At 40.1% G+C, this 20,794-nt stretch overlaps 1 protein-coding gene across 1 annotated transcript in view; it reads right to left on the reverse strand.

The window, feature by feature from the left end:
• LOC137293466 (PR domain zinc finger protein 14-like) overlaps positions 1 to 20,794 on the reverse strand; it is a 32,105-nt gene that overhangs the window by 926 nt on the left and 10,385 nt on the right. The window contains exons 2-9 of the mRNA XM_067824024.1: positions 9,418 to 9,686; positions 8,666 to 8,779; positions 7,798 to 7,958; positions 6,247 to 6,523; positions 3,029 to 3,158; positions 1,797 to 1,923; positions 883 to 993; positions 11 to 164 (exon numbers count right to left, since the gene is read on the reverse strand). Of these exons, the coding sequence (XP_067680125.1) occupies positions 11 to 164; positions 883 to 993; positions 1,797 to 1,923; positions 3,029 to 3,158; positions 6,247 to 6,523; positions 7,798 to 7,958; positions 8,666 to 8,779; positions 9,418 to 9,686 (1,343 nt within the window). The remainder of the gene's footprint in view (positions 1 to 10; positions 165 to 882; positions 994 to 1,796; positions 1,924 to 3,028; positions 3,159 to 6,246; positions 6,524 to 7,797; positions 7,959 to 8,665; positions 8,780 to 9,417; positions 9,687 to 20,794) is intronic.

Below are 20,794 nucleotides of genomic sequence, written 5' to 3' on the forward strand. Positions count from 1 at the left end.
GGTAACGTACCTATGTGTGATTGAAGATGGATTTTAAGATCAAACTGATGAGCAAATTCCTGACCACATGCTTTACAAACGAAGGGCTTCTCACGAGCATGCGTGCGTCTCACGTGACTGTCATGGGCGGCATGTGAAGCGAAAGCCTTGCCACAGAATTTACACTGCAAAGAAAAATAGTATTGACATTTTTTTCCATACAGACAGATAAAGCGCTACAGGATCACCGAAAGGGGTTATCTGCTTTCTCTATCTGTGCTGGGGTCATCGCGCGGAGAGAAAACAGAACATAACTGTTACATTTTCATATAAATCTAAAAAACAGATTTTTTGTTCGAGTGTTTAAGAAACAGCAACCATTTTATCTGGTTATCTGTGCACATTTACTGTCAAGCGAAGTGCTTCACGTGAGGAGAAGCCACATATGCAAACATGGCAACCTACGTACGTCAAGAATGGGAAAAGAAGAGATTGTTCTGTTTTGGGGGGGAGACTTGGGCACGGCAGTACAAAGTGAGGCGGCTTAGATGAAATGGGTTAACAAATCCAAATATCATCATGTTTACGTGTGACTGGTACTTTCCATATAATTGTAAGGTTGAATTTGTTAATACTCCTTTGATCTGACGGAAATATTATCCCAATAAACTTGTCCCGCCGTCATGTGCTTTGCAGAGTAAGAATTGTTTTACATGGCTTTCAGCAATATCCAGCAAAATCACGGAGGGCTGTTCTTACAGGCCTAACCCCAAGTCGCTCTTCCTCACTCACAGAATATATTTGTTGTTATATAGTGAGGAGGGGAATCCGATACATTAAGGTAAAAATCAAGGTTTCAACAATGTCAGTTTGCTCCTGGTAATGACTGGCGTTGTCCCTCACCTTGAATGGCCTTTCGCCGGAATGCTGACGGATGTGCGTGCGCAGTATGGAGGAGGCTGTGAATGACTTGCTGCAGTACACACACTTGTACGGCCGCTCCCCGCTGTGGACCTACAACACACACACTCAGCATCAAACACATGGCAGTATTACAACATTGGGGATTTGTTTCTTGCTGTATCGTAATAATGATCCCGAAGGCGTAAGGGCAGATAACTCAATACATCCGCTATCTGACTGCAACTTTAATCATTATTATTATCACTATGTAAAAATCTCTGGCAAGCTATTCTTTAAATATACGTGATGCCTTCTGTTCGAATCCATTTTGAAGCACACGTGAAGCACACAGTGTTAAGCTCAACATCCGTTGTGTTCGCCATGTTGGGAGACGCATGCAAGACACCTTGGAACGGACGGTGCACACTCTCAGTGAAGTGAATTAGTGAGCGAGTTTAGTTTTAGGCTGCTTAGCAGTATTCCAGCTATATGGCTGCGGTCTGTAAATAATCGAACCTGGACCAGATAATCCAGTGATCAACAGCACGAGCTTCGATCTGTGTGAACCGATGGCGTGTGTCAGCCAAGTCAGCGATTTGAACACACGATCCCGTTAATCACCTCTTACGACAAGCATAGTCGTCTTTTGTTGGTTGCTGAAGAGCTATCCTAACACAGATCTATCCCGATAACACGCAATGCGACCGTCTTGTAAATCTATACCTCAACGGCTGACACATTCAGATCATCAGTTCCCTTGTTTGTAATATTGTACACGTAACTGCACAGGCATCGGAACGGCTGTCTGTGCAAGTGAAACACTCTTGAAAGCGAATACGATATCACATTGGTCTGGACTTCCCCTGTGTTAAACAAATTTACAAACAAACCCCGACTGAAACATGCAAACCCACCCTCATGTGTTTGTTGAGACTGGAGCTCTGACTGAAACTCTTGCCGCACACAGCACACTTGTGGGGACGGTGCTTCTCATGCACGTGCAGCACGTGGATACGCAGACGATCACGCTTCTCAAACGATCTGGAAAAACAACAATGTAGAAATACGTAGAGAAATATAATAGATATTGTTGAAGCCCTTGTAATTTGCCTGTACGAAGGAGGCTTCACAGGGCGATCTTAACGCCCTGGCGCCCCTGACTGCCACGCCTAACACAGGCTTAGATCGTCGTCACTCTAACATGGTTTGGTGGTACGGGACCCTGAGTAGGGATCTTTGTCATATATAGTGTGATCTTTGTGTCATACAGTGTTCATGTGTCGTCATTAACCGATGCCTAACGCCAATGGTATTTCCACTCATTCAAAATGTTGTCGCCTGCAGAAATTCTGTGTAAAACTCTGAAATAATTGCCCTGCTTAAACTGAAGGTACAAGAGCTGTTTGTGAAACTGACACTGACAAAACTGGGGGGTTCTAAGACCAAATTTATATACATTGGAATACATTCGGTCGCCAGGAAGTCTATATAAATAACCGTTTGGAATAACTGAACGTCGAAAAATTACAACTACTTGTAATATTATTGGAGCATTAAATAACTTACATCTTTGGTGCAGCGAAAAATGAGTCGAAGCACCAAAGTAAATATATTCTTAAGAGCGAGTGAGTATAGTTTTACGCCGCTTTTAGCAACACTTCAGCAATATCATGGCATCATAAATAGGCTTCACACATTGTACCCATGGGGGAATCGAACCCAGTCTTCGGTGTGACAAGCAAGCACTTGAACAACTGCCCCACTGCCCCGTACACGTAATAGCAACATGGTCTGCTCAGCAAATACAAATTTTGTAAATTTACATTGCCTGATTTAATCAGTGAGTTTTCATAAATATGACCGTGTGGGGTATTTTTATCAAAGTGTATGCTTTACAACAGATACTACACAATATTCATAATATGCATGATTTATAACTATTTTTGTCAGAACGTCGATGCAAATTCCTGTAGCAAAATTCACCTTTTCATGGTATGTTCTTCAACAGTATTGTCGGAGACATCCAGACCCCTATGAATGACACCGGGGGTTCACTACAATTGTATACAAATGTCGGGTGCTGTTTAACTTGTTTTGAGCAGTATCATGGTTTGTCAATGGGACCACGTGCAATGAATATCCATACCTGCTGCACAGGTGACAGGGGAACTTCCGGTCGCCTTGGTCCACACACTTAGTGTACTTGAGGTGCTTGTCCCGGTAGTATTTGTAGGCGAATACCTTCCCACACCGCTCGCACTGGTACCCATCAGTATCTAGAACAAGAACCAGTCTAGAACTAATGGCAATGGCATGTTCTTGTACTTATTGTCTGATTTATGGCCATGTCCTTTAAGGATGCAATCAGTTGATACCCAAATGCTTCAACGACTTATATGTGTAACAAATGAATTTTTCACACTAAACCAGTGTTACACTACTTGATAGGATTTGTGCAGAAAAACACAAAAGACCGAAGACTTCTTAATATAAGCCCCTTTAAGTCCCTTTGAGCAGCGAAAGGGCAATACACTTGTATATAACTGTAAAACTGTACCCCAAACCAGGCCGTCGCTACCATTATACAAAAATAAAATAAAATAACATAACATAACATAAAAGCTCGCCTTACGCATACTTTTGCTAATTTATAGTTTTCCTAATTCTTGCCAGGTATACCTACTAACACGTTTTAGAACCATTATGAAATGATCATCATATTGACTACAATATTCTTTAATAACAAAGCATTCCCAGTATAGTCACCTGTTACGTCAAACAACGTTAAAACATATTAGCATACGGAAAACTCACATTTCAGTCAAATGATTATTCTGTCTGAATTAAATGGTAAACTACTCAAAGTTCTCTTTTCATTTTTTTTTCAAAATGTCGATAAGATATAATTTGAATTACTGAAATCAATCATCAAACGAGAAACGATAACACTTCAGGTCTCATAAAAGTACTATCTAAATATAAAGCGTTGCAACCTATCGGGCGATCACGAAAAGAATCGAAATGGTTTTCTATGCGTCTCAAAATGAACATATTTCTGCAACTACTTATATCCACCACTGCAGGCATGTAACTAAAAATAAACATAATGTTTTCACTAAATGCCATCTTTACTCCTGGGCCCACTTGCACGAAGCAATCTTAGCGCTACAACGATTGACTCAACACAGGCCTAAGAAAGTCGTAGCGCTAAGATTGCTTTGTACAAGAGGGCCCAGGTGTACAGCTCTCCTCGTTCAACAACTAGCTGCAAGGTGTTCCAGTTGACAAGTACATTTTTAACACCCGGTGTCTTCACTGATATTGAGTGACCCACCCATATGATATTAACCTCCATCATGGCTTAAAAGAAGGCAAGGACCAAAAAATTTCCCTCTTGTCATGATACAGAGATTGAACATTCTAATATGAAACAGTCGCGTTCCTTAAATTCTCATGAACAGTATGTCGTTGAAGCGCCACAGATTATGATATGCTTACTCTGGACAGACGGGGTCTTGTTACAATATATTATCATCACCTAAACTTCATTGCCAATTCTTCACACTCTGTCCACGAATATGATATATCACATCGGGTCTAACTTATAAAATCAATTTATTTTTAAAAATGCCTTAATATATTCCTAGCTAGCGTAAAAATAATTGATTCGAAAGTCGTTCGTAAAAAGTGGGCATCGCTTTGATTACAATGGCGCTTGACCGTTGAAGATTGGTCATAAGCGTGGACATTGTCAGTCCATCCCAGACAGTAGTGTTGTTTTCATGACCTCGCAAATCTCAGCCTTTACAAATCCCCGACACATAACTCTGACGTATTGTAATACTATAATAAATACTATTCACATTAAAACCACATCACTCTGCACTTTGTCTGCGTCTTTTCTCCCACCCTCTCTAATGATGACCACTCAATCAGATTGGGCAAGAATTACAATTGTATATACGTGGATTATCTCCCCTTGACGGCTCCCCGAGGACCTCGCCCCGTCTTCAAATTGGCCATTTCGTTGTCTCAGTCAACACGGCTTCTCATTAGATTCGGACATGGAACTCCACTGTAAGGATTAGACCAGTTTATGGCACAACAAAAAATGACGTCCGTCAGATGCCTTCTTGCCTGGCTTATTAGAGGGAGCTTTACCTAAACCCTCCTCAACAAATGACGATAAACAGAACACTCCCGTGTGACCAGTGCGGTGCTTTGGATCGTACCCCGTTTTTTACGACTTGCCGTAAAACGACGACATTTCTTGCTTCCATTGCTGAATTGCATTGTGGGATTAGAGACATGCGAGTCAGACGGTATTCGATCTCGCTTCAACACATGAGAGCTACAATTAACGTGGCAATATAACACAAATAAAGCTCTTAAACCGAAATCTAAGTAAAATACCGAAATTGATGTCCGTATTACAAGACTGTGGACGTTAGTTGGGGAAGTGTAGGTTTTGGTGAGTATACACGTTTATTCGGGATGTTCATTAATGAAATAGTGAAAGGTTCAAACTCAACCCCTTTCGACAAGATGATTTTCCCTTACATACACAGTATCAATGTCTCAAAGAGAAGTGCAGAATATTCTGTCCTTTCAACACGAAGTAAATATCAACATCTATATTAACGCATTTCAAACTGAGTACTTATTACAGACCGAGTGAGTGTATTTCGTTTGAGCCAGGGCGAAACAAAAATGGTCGCCACATGCCATGCCAATGTACGTTTTACCAGGTATACTATACAACACTACCTGTCAGAGCCTCTCTGGTGTTAGACAGATTGTGAAATCAGTCATTTCATGAAATGATTAAGAGGGTCAGCCATTTCGGGTCATATATGTTTTCACAATCTGTCGATAACATATGAAACTAAACCTAAATCTGTGACGGCTTGGATACTTTTATTGTCAGCAGCAGGGCACCACATAACAGTTGCTTGATTTTCAATGACGTCACAAATGAGCAACTCCAAATTCTGCCATGGGAACCAGCTGCAACGGCCAGCTGATGACACTTCACTGCTGTACTCGTACTCGGATGTAAACGAGTGCCGACAGTAAAACCCTTTGGTTGACTTTTTTTTGTCGATAAACATCATGTGTTGGCCAATTCCCGAGTGTTATTGAGTATTTGATGCATAAGAATACATTTGGAACCGACGGCGGCAGGGAAATTTATTGTTTTTTGTTTCTCCTGCCACATCAACCTGTAGATGTCCGGACCGAACAAATCAGTGATTGACAGATTCACTGTCATCGCCACAGCTTAACATGGTAGGAATTTGACTATACTGAAAACGATCAGTAAATTAAATCTTATGACAGATGATGTACCAGTTGGATAATTACTTTCTGTCTCTTTGGGAGTCTCCAGCTCTCCCTCGACGACCTCCTCTTTCATGGTGACCGGAATGCCCATCACTTGCACGTACTTCTCTCCGTACCATACCAGCAGCTCTGCGCCCGGACAGATATCTCTCGTGGCCTCGTAGAACAACTCGTCTCCCTCTTGGAACACGTGCATGTTCTGCTCGCCAACGTGACGTGCGCAGTTCACATATGACATCCAGTTTCCAGCGGCGCCACGTCCGTCAATAAAATGGCTGAGTCGGCCTTCTTTAAAAATCTGTGGGAACAAACATATTTGTTAGATTATGATTTTGTGAGGAAAAAACAAGATCACCTTTGTGAGTTTCACATAATACACCCCGAATACCTCAAACTGTATCTGGAGTAACGACTGACTTTTTAATGGCGTTAAATTAAATAATTAATCAGTAAACTGTTAGTTTTGGTTGATATCATTTGTTTATTAATTGTTTCTTCATAAGACGGTATTCACCTTCAATATTTTAACACTATCTACATTTTGAGACATGAAACCTATCCTGAACATACAAATGTAGGATCATCAATATTCTATTGGATTTTTACTGAAGAAAAAATATTCATAAAAATGAACTCTTCACATTCTTAACCCTAACCAATTTTGTTAAGTGTGTTTTTCGATAACAAATAGAAAATACACTAAGTCTTAGTTTTCGTATATTTACAAACGATAAACGTGTTCGAACATGAAATGCTTTTTTGTAATGTGATTGCAAACTGTGTGAATTTGCTATATGTCACATTACTGAAACAATAATTACTCTAAGTATCTCAAACCACCCCCACCCTCTATCACCCTGTCCCAGGCATAAAGCTGCTCCCGAGCTGCTCAGGCGTAAATTGTTAACAGTTGAGTTAAATACAGAACATTCACATGAACTGAGTTTGACCAACCATTTACAGAGTGAAACACTGCCAACGTAGGATCAAACGTAACAAGAGTGAAACACTGCCAACGAAGGATCAAACGTAACAAGAGTGAAACACAGTCAAAGTAGGATCCAAACAAACGAATACACATCAAACCTATCCACATAACTATTTCATTGAAATATGAATACAACATGGGTTAGTGTTTTCTCCTGTGTCTTTCTGTTTGTTTATCTCTTTGAAGCACAGCAAAGTTCGGTTATAACGAATCCAGAGGGACCATTACACTTAGTTCGATACCACAATAGTTTGTTGTAATGCCGGGACATAAAACAGCACCCCCCCCCCCCCCCCAACCCCAACTTCAAACAAAAACACAAGAAAACAACCCAAACAGTTACATTCGTCAGTACGTCATGGTGAAGATTACTGCACTAGAATGGTAGTTGCCAGTATCGTAGAATATTCCCTGTTTAGGTCAAAACGTTTGTTGTGGTCTTCACCCCGTACTTCCCATTTACCCCCTTGTGTACAAAGTACAACTAACCCCACGACATATTTTATGCAAGATATTTATTTATATTTTATGCAAGATATTTATTTTGGATCCAAGTTTCTATCAATACCAAACAAAACACTTGCCTCCCACATAAAGCTGTTTCCGTCAAATGTTTTGATCTCGCTGGTGTTGACGATCTTGCCCTTGAATGGTCCGAATTTTGACCCCTTCTTGACCATGTCCTTCCGGCAGAAGACTCCAAAATGAGGAACTCCTGCTATGTTGGCTTGAGACAGGCACAACTCTGCAAGATATCAGACTTCCGGTGAAGTCAGACATACACATGGAAGAGCCGACACTGAATCTTGGGTCTGTCTCACAAAGTGATAATTCCTGTCTGAATGTTTATGTTAGGTAGTTAAGCTTAGTAGTTTAAGCGTTCGAACCCGAAGACCCAGGTTCGATTCCCCTCTTGGGCACAATGTGTGAAGACCATCAGACTGTCCTCAGTCGTAAAGTAAGGCGGTTACGACGACTTTGTGAAAATGGTTTCCGGAGTGGTAGCTGTGAAGCGTTACCTCCCTTTGGCACAAAAGGAGCGTGTGATATCTGTTCTCATTCCCGTTATGCTTCACCGCCATACCAATACGCATGGGTTTCGCCAAATGTGAAACATGCTTAACTTCGGACTTTCGTCCCACGTATATCTAACTAGCTGTGATATAACTATAAAACCATTCAAAGCGGCGCCAAACCAAAATCACTCAGTCACTGAGATAAAAGAAACTTTTACATTAATCTAGATTCTTTCGATGCTGACAAGATAAGAATCATAATCGGGACTGGATTCGAGCAGAGAGCAGCGACTAGGAGACGCAAGGCTACAGCAAAGCGGACTAGTAGAAAAAACCCCAGTAGTATATAACTACAGCGAAAATATATAATATATAACCGGGTTATAAATATGTTTACTGGGAAACAAAGTGATGATATAAATGGTGAATATATTACCTTGAGGAAGGTCGTGAACGGGGGGATCTGATCTATAACCTCTCCAGCCGGTGAAGGGAACAGACGCGGTTAGCTCCCCTGATGCAGTCAGCATCTTGTCCATGCCACTGAAGCCTACATAAACACATTATTTCATGATTATTCCATGTCTCGAACAGAACAGGAATTACAAGATGTCAGTCGTTATATCACACGTGTGTTTCATAACATATGACATTTCTGTTTGGAACTGATGTATCCCGAACTTAAACGGTGTGACGCATAAATTGGACACTGTGAATGCTGTAACCATTTGGAGTCCTGAAGATTCGGGTTTAGAATAGGTCTTCAGCAACCCATGCTTGTCACAAAAGGCGACTATGCTAGAGGTAAGAGGCGACTGAGGGGACTTGGTTGACTTATGTCATCAGTTCCCAATTGCACAGATCGGTGTTCATGCTGTTGATCACTGGATTGCCTAGTTCAGTTTATTTACAGACTGCCGTTATATAACTGGAAAACTGCTGACTGGGGCGTAAAACTACACTCAGCACACAGACACGTAAATGGATTCCAGACTATGGAGAAATTGAAAAGACAATATTCCCCAAAACTGAGGTCAACATTAATCTTTTGGACGCTAACCACAGAAAACAATTCCTGAACTCATAGTATCTAAATTTTAGACGTCACTTATCACATCCAAAAAGTTTTAGTTCGATTGCAAGGGTTTAAAGCGTTCTGTAGAATTTCCGTAACGTTGTTATAGCAACAATACTTACTGTTCATTGTGTTGGACTTGATACCGCTGAGAGCATGCGAACACGGCACTGGTGCATTGTGGGAAGGTGTATACCCGTAGAGGGCAAAGTCAAGGTCATCCTGCGTGAAATAGAAGACGTTCTGGGGAGGTACAGGGGGACAGAGCAGGAGTCTATTGGTGATGTCGGGATGAAACCTAGGGGACAACACGGGTGGCCTGATCGGGGGAAGGCAGTGGGGTAGAGCCTCGGGTCCTGTGACGTCACTGCGTGGGACCAAACTGTAAAACAAAGGACATGGGGTTGATACCATTAACACTTCGTTTCACTGACGGGACAGACTTTACAAGACACCATGAAGAATTCCGTCACACACATTCCAATATTTATCGTGTATATCTCATTAACCGATTTAGAAAAGCTGCATTTCTATAAACTTGATAAACATTGATGCAGAAATGGTTTTCGAGAATTGAACATGACCGTTTGAAATTGATACTATCTCTTGTGCTTCTTGACTCTTGTCCTGCAATCTGAATCCAATTTTCTATAATGATCCATAATTTCTATAATTTAGTTAAATGTTCAGAATATCACATAAAGCGGCGTAAACTAGTCAACAGATCGAAGTTAAATAAATATGATACTTTATGCAAAACCATAAGAATGTTTAGAGTGTTGCATGGAATATCCATTTCAGATGAATTCAAATTTATCATTTGAAAGAAATATTCGTTTTGTTTAATGTCAATGATATAACAGGGTTCCCTTTTTGAGTTCACTCTGCATCTGTACGTAACAACTAATGTAAGTGAGTGAGTGAGTGAGTCAGTGAGTCAGTGAGTGAGTGAGTGAGTTTCTGTTTACGTCACATTTAGCACTATTCCAGCAATATCACGGCGGGGGACACCAGACATGGGCTTCACACGTTATACCCATATGGGGACTCGAACTTCGGCGTGAAGAGTGAACGCTTTAACCACTGGTCTACTCCACCGCCTCTCTAATTTAAGAAGGGATAAATGCTACGGTTGACAGAGAATAACAACTATCACCGGAAACCGCTATCGTCTATCAGGTTTTTGTCACTTGTCAAGACAGGACAGGGCGGTTTCAATTTTCCCGCATAATTATGTACAAAATCAATAGATACATGTGTTTCCCATCCACACTGGGGTACACTGTTTATGAGAAATGCCAGTATCATTCACTGACGTAAAAACACAAAAACCTCTATGAATAATGTTTAATACACGGACGTAAAATCGTTAAAATATAAAATGCATTAAAAATATATTCACGCTTGACTATCCTGAGAAACATGTTTCATCTGACTAATGGTCAGAATACCTGTGACAATCTAATGAATGGACCAGTGAAAATCATAGAAATTGATAATAAATTCATGCACAGGAAAATTATGTCTGCCCTTTAGAATCCTTATGTCAACCTTCATACCGTATGAACATCGCACTAAAAGGCTTTTCATCTTCACATTACATAATCTCAAAGTGTTAACTTAAAAACTTTATCGGTTTCTTTTGCCTGGGAGTATATACAGTATATTACCCAGATACTATTGTTGACGATTAATTCGCTGGTATGTTAAAATGGTCTGAGAAAATACTTTCGGGTGTCACTATTTCAGACAAATATGACGAGTTGGTATTCTAAACTTCAGCTGATCGTCAGTTGTAGATCTGATAGCAGACGTTGCAATGCAGCAGTGGAAGTATGCCAAGGCGTTGTGACAGAGCCACGCGAAGCCTATGGAATGCACAAAACGATTTGAAATTCAGATTAATATTCCCACGGGGAACCCAACTGCAAGTAAAACCGAACGGCGATGGATTAATTCCCGTTTGTCACGCCATTTTCCTACAAAATAGAAAGCTACAGGTAACGGTAGATCCTGGAGCCGGCCATCTAGTGAAAGTTTGATGGAGTTTAAACAACTAGGCGCCATCGATGTTGCCAGTTTGATATTCGATCCGGTTTCCTATCCTCGCTTCCACAGCTTCCTGGCACGCGGGCAGATATCTAATATCAGGTGATATCGTCAGTAGATATCACAGCCTCTGGGTCCCACATACCTCACCATCAGGCCACACTACCCATGAATCGTTGAAGTTACTGTATCATACAGTGATACAAACGCTTTACTGAAGATTGGAATCTTGATCTTCCTTAGTTGTCAGATGGCGCAATAAGGGGTTGTGTGAAATCTATGTGCAGATGGTTCTCACAGACCTGACTACAGGCGCCACTCGGTCCGGGAAGTGGAGCTGCAACCGAGGACTTTCCTCTCCAGTAACTGTGACTGTTCCACTGACATTTAGAAGTGAGTGTGTGAGAGAGTGAGTGAGTGAGTGTGTGAGTGTGTGAGTATGTGTGTGAGAGAGCGAGTGTGTGATATAGTGAGTGAGTGTATGAGTGGGTGGGTGAGTTACTGGGGTCGTGAGGTTTAGTGCTGTTTTCACCTATATTTCAGCTCCACAACGACGTGTTAGCTCAAAGTGGTGCCAAGCCCAGAGTTAGTGACATGTACGAGGACAGAACCTTATGTATGAATAACGCGTTTACTACGGCTGAGGTGACGTTTGGGTGTAGATTTTAACAAGCGCATAAATTGTGATGTGGAGCAGTAATAAGTGATATAGAGCAGCATAAAGGATGGGAGTGTTGCCTGTGATATTTTGGAAGTTAAGGGATGACAAGCAGACGAAGTGCACTACAACTTTTTCACACAGCCCTATATTGTTAGTATGTTACCACAGGAGACTAGCGTAATACTGTTATCAGGCTGGTGCCATGGAAGAACCATATTCAAGAAGGTGATGTGTTATAACACAGGGAATATATACAAGAGCGGGGATAAGAAAATACTGTGTTATAACATGGACAATATATTAAAAGCTGGATAATAGAATACTGTGTTATAACATGGACAATATATTAAAAGCTGCGATAATAAAATACTGTGTTATAACATGAATAATATATTAAAAGCTGGGATAATAAAATACTGTGTTATAACATGGACAATATATTAAAAGCTGGGATAATAAAATACTGTTATAACATGTACAATATATGTAAAAGCTGGGATAATAAAATACTGTTATAACATGGAGAATATATGTGAATCCTGGGATACTGAGATGCCGCGTTATAACATGGATATTATGTAGAACAGTATATATCAGCTCAGAGAAGCACTCGAGGCCATAAACACTACTGAAAATGATAATTTATATGATAACACCCATATATGTAGCTCGGTGGTTCGTACTGGGGACGTCATGACCTCCTGGATTGTAAGAATCCTGTATTTAACCATATAGCACCGGTACAATATTGTTTGAAGAATAATAGGTCCTGTATTCCGGGCCCCACGACTTGGTGTGAATTTTCAGTATGAAGTTAAATAAGTCGGAAAGATATAATTTCTTTTCAGGACATATTTATATGCATGTGGTCTGACATTATACATTCGGCTGGCAAAGTAAACTGCAAACACGGATAAATACCAATTACATCGGTATTCGTTAGGTAAGACGTAAACTATTATAGAAAATATTTCGCAAAATATTTTAGAAAATATCATTGTGGACCTCTGAATTCAAGTCCTGAATCATGCAAGGAGGCATCTCTCCGTCTACTCACACGTCAATATATACAAATGCTTTGTTCGTCTCACTGTCCCTGAACCACCGTATTTTCCCTACTAGCCATCATAGCAGTGCTAAAGCTTTAAATGAAGCACTCAAGATTTCTGGTCATCCTGAGCTCCTTTTTAATTAAGGTGGTTTATTTGTTGCAATAAATATATATATATTCAGAGTTTAATACTTTGTGAAACTATTTCTAAAGTTTCCCCTTTTGTGGTACTGATATGCTCACGTAACGTTGTGTGTACAAAGGTCTTCCAGGTGTTGTATTGATGAACAAGACAACAACGAACTATATAGGTATTACTATATAAACACAATGAATATGAGCAAACGAATGCCAGAGCAAAACAGAATAGAACAGGAACGGAACAGAACAGAACAGAACTGTTACAACGCTCAGTACTCGGATACTCGGTACAAAAGGTACAAATATGCAGGTAAGTGTAGATAGGATGGAAGGATGGTTTACATGGGAGCATGTGCAGTTCTAATGATGTTATCACAAAATATACACATATTTTGTAAAACGCTAATTCGTGTACAGTTGCACAACAGTTCGTTAAATTTCAACATATTAGGTTTTATACATAATGGTTTGGGATATGTTTTCTGATTAAGAAAAAGCAGAGACCAGTGTTATCAACGTGGTCACCAACATCACACATGTTGAAGAGACGTCGTCGCCAACATCACACATGTTGAAGAGACGTCGTCGCCAACATCACACATGTTGTAGAGACGTCCTCGCCAACATCACACATGTTGTGGAGACGTCATCGCCAACATCACACATGTTGTAGAGACGTCGTCGCCAACATCACACGTGTTGTAGAGACGTCGTCGCCAACATCACACATGTTGTAGAGACGTCATCGCCAACATCACACGTGTTGTAGAGACGTCGTCGCCAGCATCACACGTGCTGTAGAGACGTCGTCGCCAACACCACACATGTTGTAGAAACGTCATCGCCAACATCACACATGTTGTAGAGACGTCATCGCCAACATCACACGTGTTGTAGAGACGTCGTCGCCAACATCACACATGTTGTAGAGACGTCATCGCCAACATCACACGTGCTGTAGAGACGTCGTCGCCAACATCACACGTGCTGTAGAGACGTCGTCGCCAACACCACACATGTTGTAGAAACGTCATCGCCAACATCACACATGTTGTAGAGACGTCATCGCCAACATCACACGTGTTGTAGAGACGTCGTCGCCAGCATCACACGTGCTGTAGAGACGTCCTCGCCAACATCACACATGTTGTAGAGGTTGCAAAAGGAACAAGTATTGAGGCAGACTTGAAGCACAATCCAAAACACATTGCAGAAACAAATTTCCCGAAGCTGCAGCAAAGAAAAGGACATTTTCCCCTTCCGACAATCTAGTTCAGAAACAATCATCAAATCAAAGAAGAAATCATACAGACTTGTCGCTATTTGCTGGAATCATTTTCATGCATTAGTAATGTATAATTATATTCAACATAACCACTTTCCCCGGCGCTCGCTTTCATAATGTGTTTAGATTTGAATTTCAAGTAATGTGCCTGTTGAAAATTTGCCGTTCGGCTTTCTTCCAATACAATTACCATAGGACGATAATCAGTAAAGAGCGATACGTCTTTATGTATCTTACACCTAAGATTATGAGCTAAATGATTGTCCACTGTAGTCATGAGGACTGTCTAGGTGAGATAACGATCAACTTCACTGATTAGCTACAACATACAAAAGCGAGAGAGCAAGCTTGTTATTTTGGGTGCTTCTATCGTTCAACGGAATGCCTCCGCAATCGCATTATTAATCTTTTAAAGATTCGGAATTCTTAACAGTGGGTTGATATTTCTGATTATCTCGCATGCATCTATCCGGATCCAGGCCGAACAGCATCGGGTTACAGTAATCACAGTTCTTCGGGAAAACAGTGCGGACCTTTATCTGAACGATCAAGCGGATTTAAATTCAATTATTCCTATTGTAAGAAATAAAAGAAGTGTGTTTATATTAATTAATGAAAGTCTATCTTGTGATCTCCCGAGGAGCTATTTATCGGTTTCATCTTGGTCGTACTAATATATCTGTACATCTTTGACTTTGTACAAATGTATTTATCTGTTTATCTATATATCCAGTGTGCTGGATCTATAAGTCTAGCCTCCTGCAGTCTACAAGAATGCTTCTATTTGGCCTTGTGGGTATCACGTAGAGAGCATGTCTTTATTGCCGCTCTTTGTTGTCCTCCAAATATATGACAGCGGTCTTATGCTAGATCCGGATGCTAGAGTCTTGGTCAGACAATCCAGTGACTGACATCAAGAATATCGAATCACACCAATCATAGGTCACGACATAAATAAGTCGAACCATCGTCCCTGATGACCCGATCCTGGTAGTCGCCTCTCAACAAGTTGTAGTTGTTACTAAACCCCAACTATATTGAACACCACCTGATCTTCATGCTTGTAAGTCAGGGAGAGAGTGGGTATGGTTTAACGCAAGTATGGGTTTAGCAATATAACAGCAATATCACGGCTGGGGACACCAGAAATGGGCTTTACACAGTGTACCCATATTGGGAATCGAACACGGGTCTTCGGCGTGACGAGCGACGCTTTAACCACTAGGCTACCACCCTCCCATGATGTCCGATGGGTTCCAGGTGTGTTTCACTCGGGACTCGATTCCATGGGTAGTTAGTATGTCATGGCTGGGTCCCAAGAGTGCGTGAGTCTCACTGTCAGGGGCAGATTCTTGCATATTTTACTGTGGCTCTTATTGCTCGAAAATATCATGAATTCTTATCACAGTCACGAATAGACATCGTGTATAGTTGGATATGACACTCACTGGAGATTTCAGTATATCTCAGTCTCAGTTTCAGGGGCAGGCTAATATATCAATTTGTCTTACACATGTGTGCCTTTGTGTGTGTGCGTGCGTGTATGCATGCGTGCACGCGTGTGTGTGGTTGTGTCGCTGTGCATGCGCGCGTGTGTGCGAGAGAGAAAATGAGAGATTATTTGGTTAGTTTATACTATTCAATACACTAGTTATTAATTGATGTTAAAAACTTATTCTACAATCTATAGTTAATACTGTTTGATATGTTAATGAACGTTAAAGGCTGATACTACAGTATCACAATCTGCGGCAAGCTGTAATACCTAGTGTCTTTTTAAAAGCCTACAGAGAGACAGACAGACGCAAGCAGTTCCACTCAAACACATACATTCTACGTGCAAACATGTGATTGTATCGACAAAGTCATCTCCTGTTCAAGTCAACAGGACCCATGTAGGTCCCGGGGTAGAACAGGCCTTCAGCAACCCATGCTTGCCATAAAAGGCGACTATACTTGTCGTAAGAGGCGACTAATCGGGTCGGGTCAGGCTACCTGACTTGGCTGACACATGTCATCGGTTCTCCACTGCACAGATCGATGCTCATGTTGTTGATCACTGGCTTGTCTGATCCAGACTCGATTATTAACTGACCAGCGCCATATAAGCTGGAATATTGCTGAGTGCTGAGTTACTCACTGATAAGTTTAGAACAGTTTTGGCTCGTTTCCGTTGTCGTTCTCATTCTTTAAACATCAAAGTGGGAAGGTATCATAGTGTTCCAAGACATCAAAGGGTTTGTAAACTGTAATAGCTGTCATATCGAAAATTAATATAATTTACGGTATTCATGTTTAAGTGCGTAAAACTCAACTCAGTCACTCACGTCAACAGAGTGTGGTTTATCACGTCAACAGACGCTTCAACATCCTTGGTTTACTGACACAGAGAACAGGTAGCTATAGTTCTGGATTCCAGACATTACCGATTCCATACACAATGCTACCGAACGACCCAGTCATTGCTCTATTGCCATAAAGTAAGTGACGTGTGTATTACATGAAGAATCTGCTTGCTCGAGAAATGCCTTGAAAGCCCCAAGGATATTATTAAGTCTGTGTGTCTAAGCATTTCTACATTATGGTCGTAAATTTTGCATGAATATGCATTTCCTGACTTAAGTGCGGTGACACTGGCGAGTGCACACTGACAACCCCATGTCAATGAGTTCCAGCTTAAGTGAGGGCGGAACCTCGATCTGGAAAATATGAAACCCACCCGAGAGTCTAATGCCGTGAGAGAATACAGTTACGAGCTCCCGCCGTAAATGGACCGAGACTGGGGATGGAGGTGTTTGGCTTCACCAAAGGTTAGCTTGAGCTAGGGTTTATTAAAATTAATATTTTTAACAATATTTTTTATCTGTTTTTTAAAGATCATAGTAAAATGTGTAACAGTTTATTAAAATGTTTCGTTTGCATAAAAAATATAATAGAAATCATGCATGCATATGATGCTAGATGTTTTAAAGATTCTTTGAATATTAACTACTTTTTCATCGGTTGCAATTTCATCATCATCATCATCATCATCATCATCATCATCACGAACACCACCACAACCACCACAACCACCACCACTAATATATTATCATCGACTTCAGCATTTCTAAATGAAATGTGTGGGTTTTTTTAATAAAATTAATCTAAGTAACGTTCCATATTTTGTGTATTAGAAATATTTGTCTTCGTGACTTCTTTTGTGAACAGTGCGGTACTACGAGAACGAGAAGTTGTGTATTTATTCCCATGCATGGCTCCAGCAGGTATGGACTTCCGACTGGGTTCGGATGCTTCATCCGGCAACTATAAAGAACGTTTTCCCATTAAGTGCCTCTATTCAAAAGCTCGAATGTCCTGAAACCTTGACGGATCTTTTTACCCAGTAATGCTGTCTGTTCAGCTGTTTAACTCCCTGGCTACACGCAACCCACCGCATACCCCAACAACGTTCACAAAACAAATGATCTTCATAATTATTTCATGATCCCGCGTGGCCCATTCTTCGCCATAATACTCATTGAAAAATTATGCATATGAACCATGCACGTGACACCGGACACCTTTGTCATCAGTAGCCCAGTATTTTATACACTGTCTCGTTTTCCAATTTAACATTTGAAGTGAAACCTACCCGCCAATGGTATTTAGTTTGATGAAACTATTTTCAATAAATATGAATTCACCTGCTATATTAGACGCTCAAAGTCAACACCTTTGTGTTTCCAACAGTACCTGGTGTAATTTATTTACCATTTCCTTCAGAAAGTAAATAGATACGGGTCTGTCTATAGGATGGCAGGGGACGTTTTGAATACATACATGTGTAGAGCAATAATTAACGGATGCTAGATACGAGGAATTCACAATTTGTTCCATTGTCTTCAAACCTTCACGACTAACATTAGGGTATTATCGGTTTTATTCGTCGAGGTTTTTATCCATAAACATGATAAAAATACAAGCAATGACTTTGTACTTTGGAAAGAAGAAATTTAACACAAAACCAAACCCTTTTATAATGTTTTGACACAGAATGTAAACTAAAATAATTTCTAACTGATGGTAATTCAATTACTTTTATCTCTAGATACATAATTATCGTATCAGGACAACTTTTAAAATACAATTCCTTGTCTGAACAATACACATTACACTGAATCTGTATTAAAGAAATAATTTGAAATAAGAATTTGAGAAATAATCATAAGAATTTCATCAAATCATATCTACATTCGATGAATTTGTGATAAATATTTTCTAATGTATTTAAAAAAAACCCAAAACACACTCTCATCTGATTTCCTTTATCGACATCTCTTTATCCGTCCTTATCACAAAACTAGGAGATAAGGAGTTACATGTATATATCATCCGGTTTCGTTAGTTTAGCCACATTATACCTCGATTAAAGTGTCGTGTTTGTCATCCTGCGCGTGTCGGTCCCATCCTCTACATATCTAATGTCGCCATGCTGGGACCTAGGAATGTTCGCTAAGATTCACCGATAATTCTGGCACAGTCGTGTTTTAGGTTTTGCCATGCATGACTGGTCCGATAGCAAAGATTGAGATCTGGCAATGTCGGGGATATTAGAAAATTAGCTGTAAATTATAACGCAATATTAGATAAGCCGTATCTGATCAGAGCTGGTCATGATCTGGCTATTTGATCTGGGTAATAAAATTGTAAAAAAAACCCCTGGATTGTGAGAAATATTGGAACGCCATGCTGGCTTAATTCATACAGATGTACCACTCTTGGCGCTATACAAGCATACACGTGTGTTAATCACACTTAAAATGCAACACTAGTTTTGGTATTATAAATTAATTACAGGAAATATTGTAATGGTCAAATACATTTATTTAGAACATTCTATAAACCTGAAAAAATTCGTACAATGTAAGACTATTACATCTAAATATATCAGGATGTAGGTGGTGAATTCCAATGTTAAGATTTTTTTCTTGTAAAGAATAAATATGATGTACCAGAAGCATGAACCATTCATTAAAATAGTTAATCTGAAAGATTCCGATTTTTTAATCGATACATTCTGTTTAGGGATAACTACTATTTGGTGCGTGTCTCATCGTTTATTCATCATATCAAACATACTCCATACTGCACCTGTTGATGAATGTTCCCTCGTCTTAAAAGACCCCTCGTCATAAATATCCTTGTTCAGGGCTAATGGCCATATAAGAGGATCACAATCGAGTATAAAATATTTTCGTTATCTGCAGCGCAGCATTTCCGCCATTTAGAACCATAAACTGTAAAGTAATTCGCACTGCCCGCGTTGTGATTGTCCTCAGCGTTGAAAAGTCCGTGGCTAGGGTGTACATTAAGATCTATGATGCCATACAAATGGCTCTCCTCTCACCTGTAATTGCATTACAGACACATTAACTTGATGCTTCTCATCCCTCGCAAAACTTCCAACCGTTCTTCAATCACTGAATCAACCTTTAACAGCATGCACCGAAGGATGGACGTAAAACTTGATATCTCGGACAAATACCCGCCTCGTCATCATGAGGAGACGTCATCCGTGTAATACCCAGTTTCCGCTTCTTCTACACGATCCTCTTAATGTATAATTTTGGTTTGATGGGAATTTTTATCAGATCTTTAGTTTCCAGTTCTTCAAATCATAAAAAGAACAATTTCACAACAATTTTGATTGAGAGTCAAAAAGCTCCAAACAAGTACCCCTTTGATGTACGACACAGGTAACTATTTAAGGTCCCTACACCTTCGCTTGCAATACAATTGCAATATCTACTGTAACCTAGATGTAATTACATCAATAAATATACTTCAACAAGGTACGTGCATGCGACAGAAAGGTTAGTTACGTAAAGTTCGTGGGAATACAAAATCATATGACATACACAGACACTCACTGATCGCAAAATATCCGAAAAAATGTATCTACTTCCATGTCACTAGACCAAAATTATTTAGAAATAAAACATTAAAAATCATGTCAGACTTGATTAGTTTCAAATATTCATATCTTTACTTGAAAAGTATAAAGCTTTCGATTTTACTTCCCCGTATTTAATTTCTTATTTTCGGACTGACAAAGTTTTACGACAGAGTTTCCGAAACAATGTGTCTAAAGTGTTCTGAGATATTTGATTTTGATCCAAATAAGGGAAGTGGTTTTCAATATTCTTCCATAACCGGTTCTTTTTGTAAACAAAACAAGCAGTGTTGCTGGTATTAAAAAAATGCACCATGAACTAAATCCAGATGAAGACTGATTAATGACAACATTCGATTGTGATGTCA

This window comes from Haliotis asinina, chromosome 1, assembly GCF_037392515.1.
Source record: "Haliotis asinina isolate JCU_RB_2024 chromosome 1, JCU_Hal_asi_v2, whole genome shotgun sequence".
NCBI classification, from domain to species: Eukaryota; Metazoa; Mollusca; class Gastropoda; order Lepetellida; family Haliotidae; genus Haliotis; species Haliotis asinina.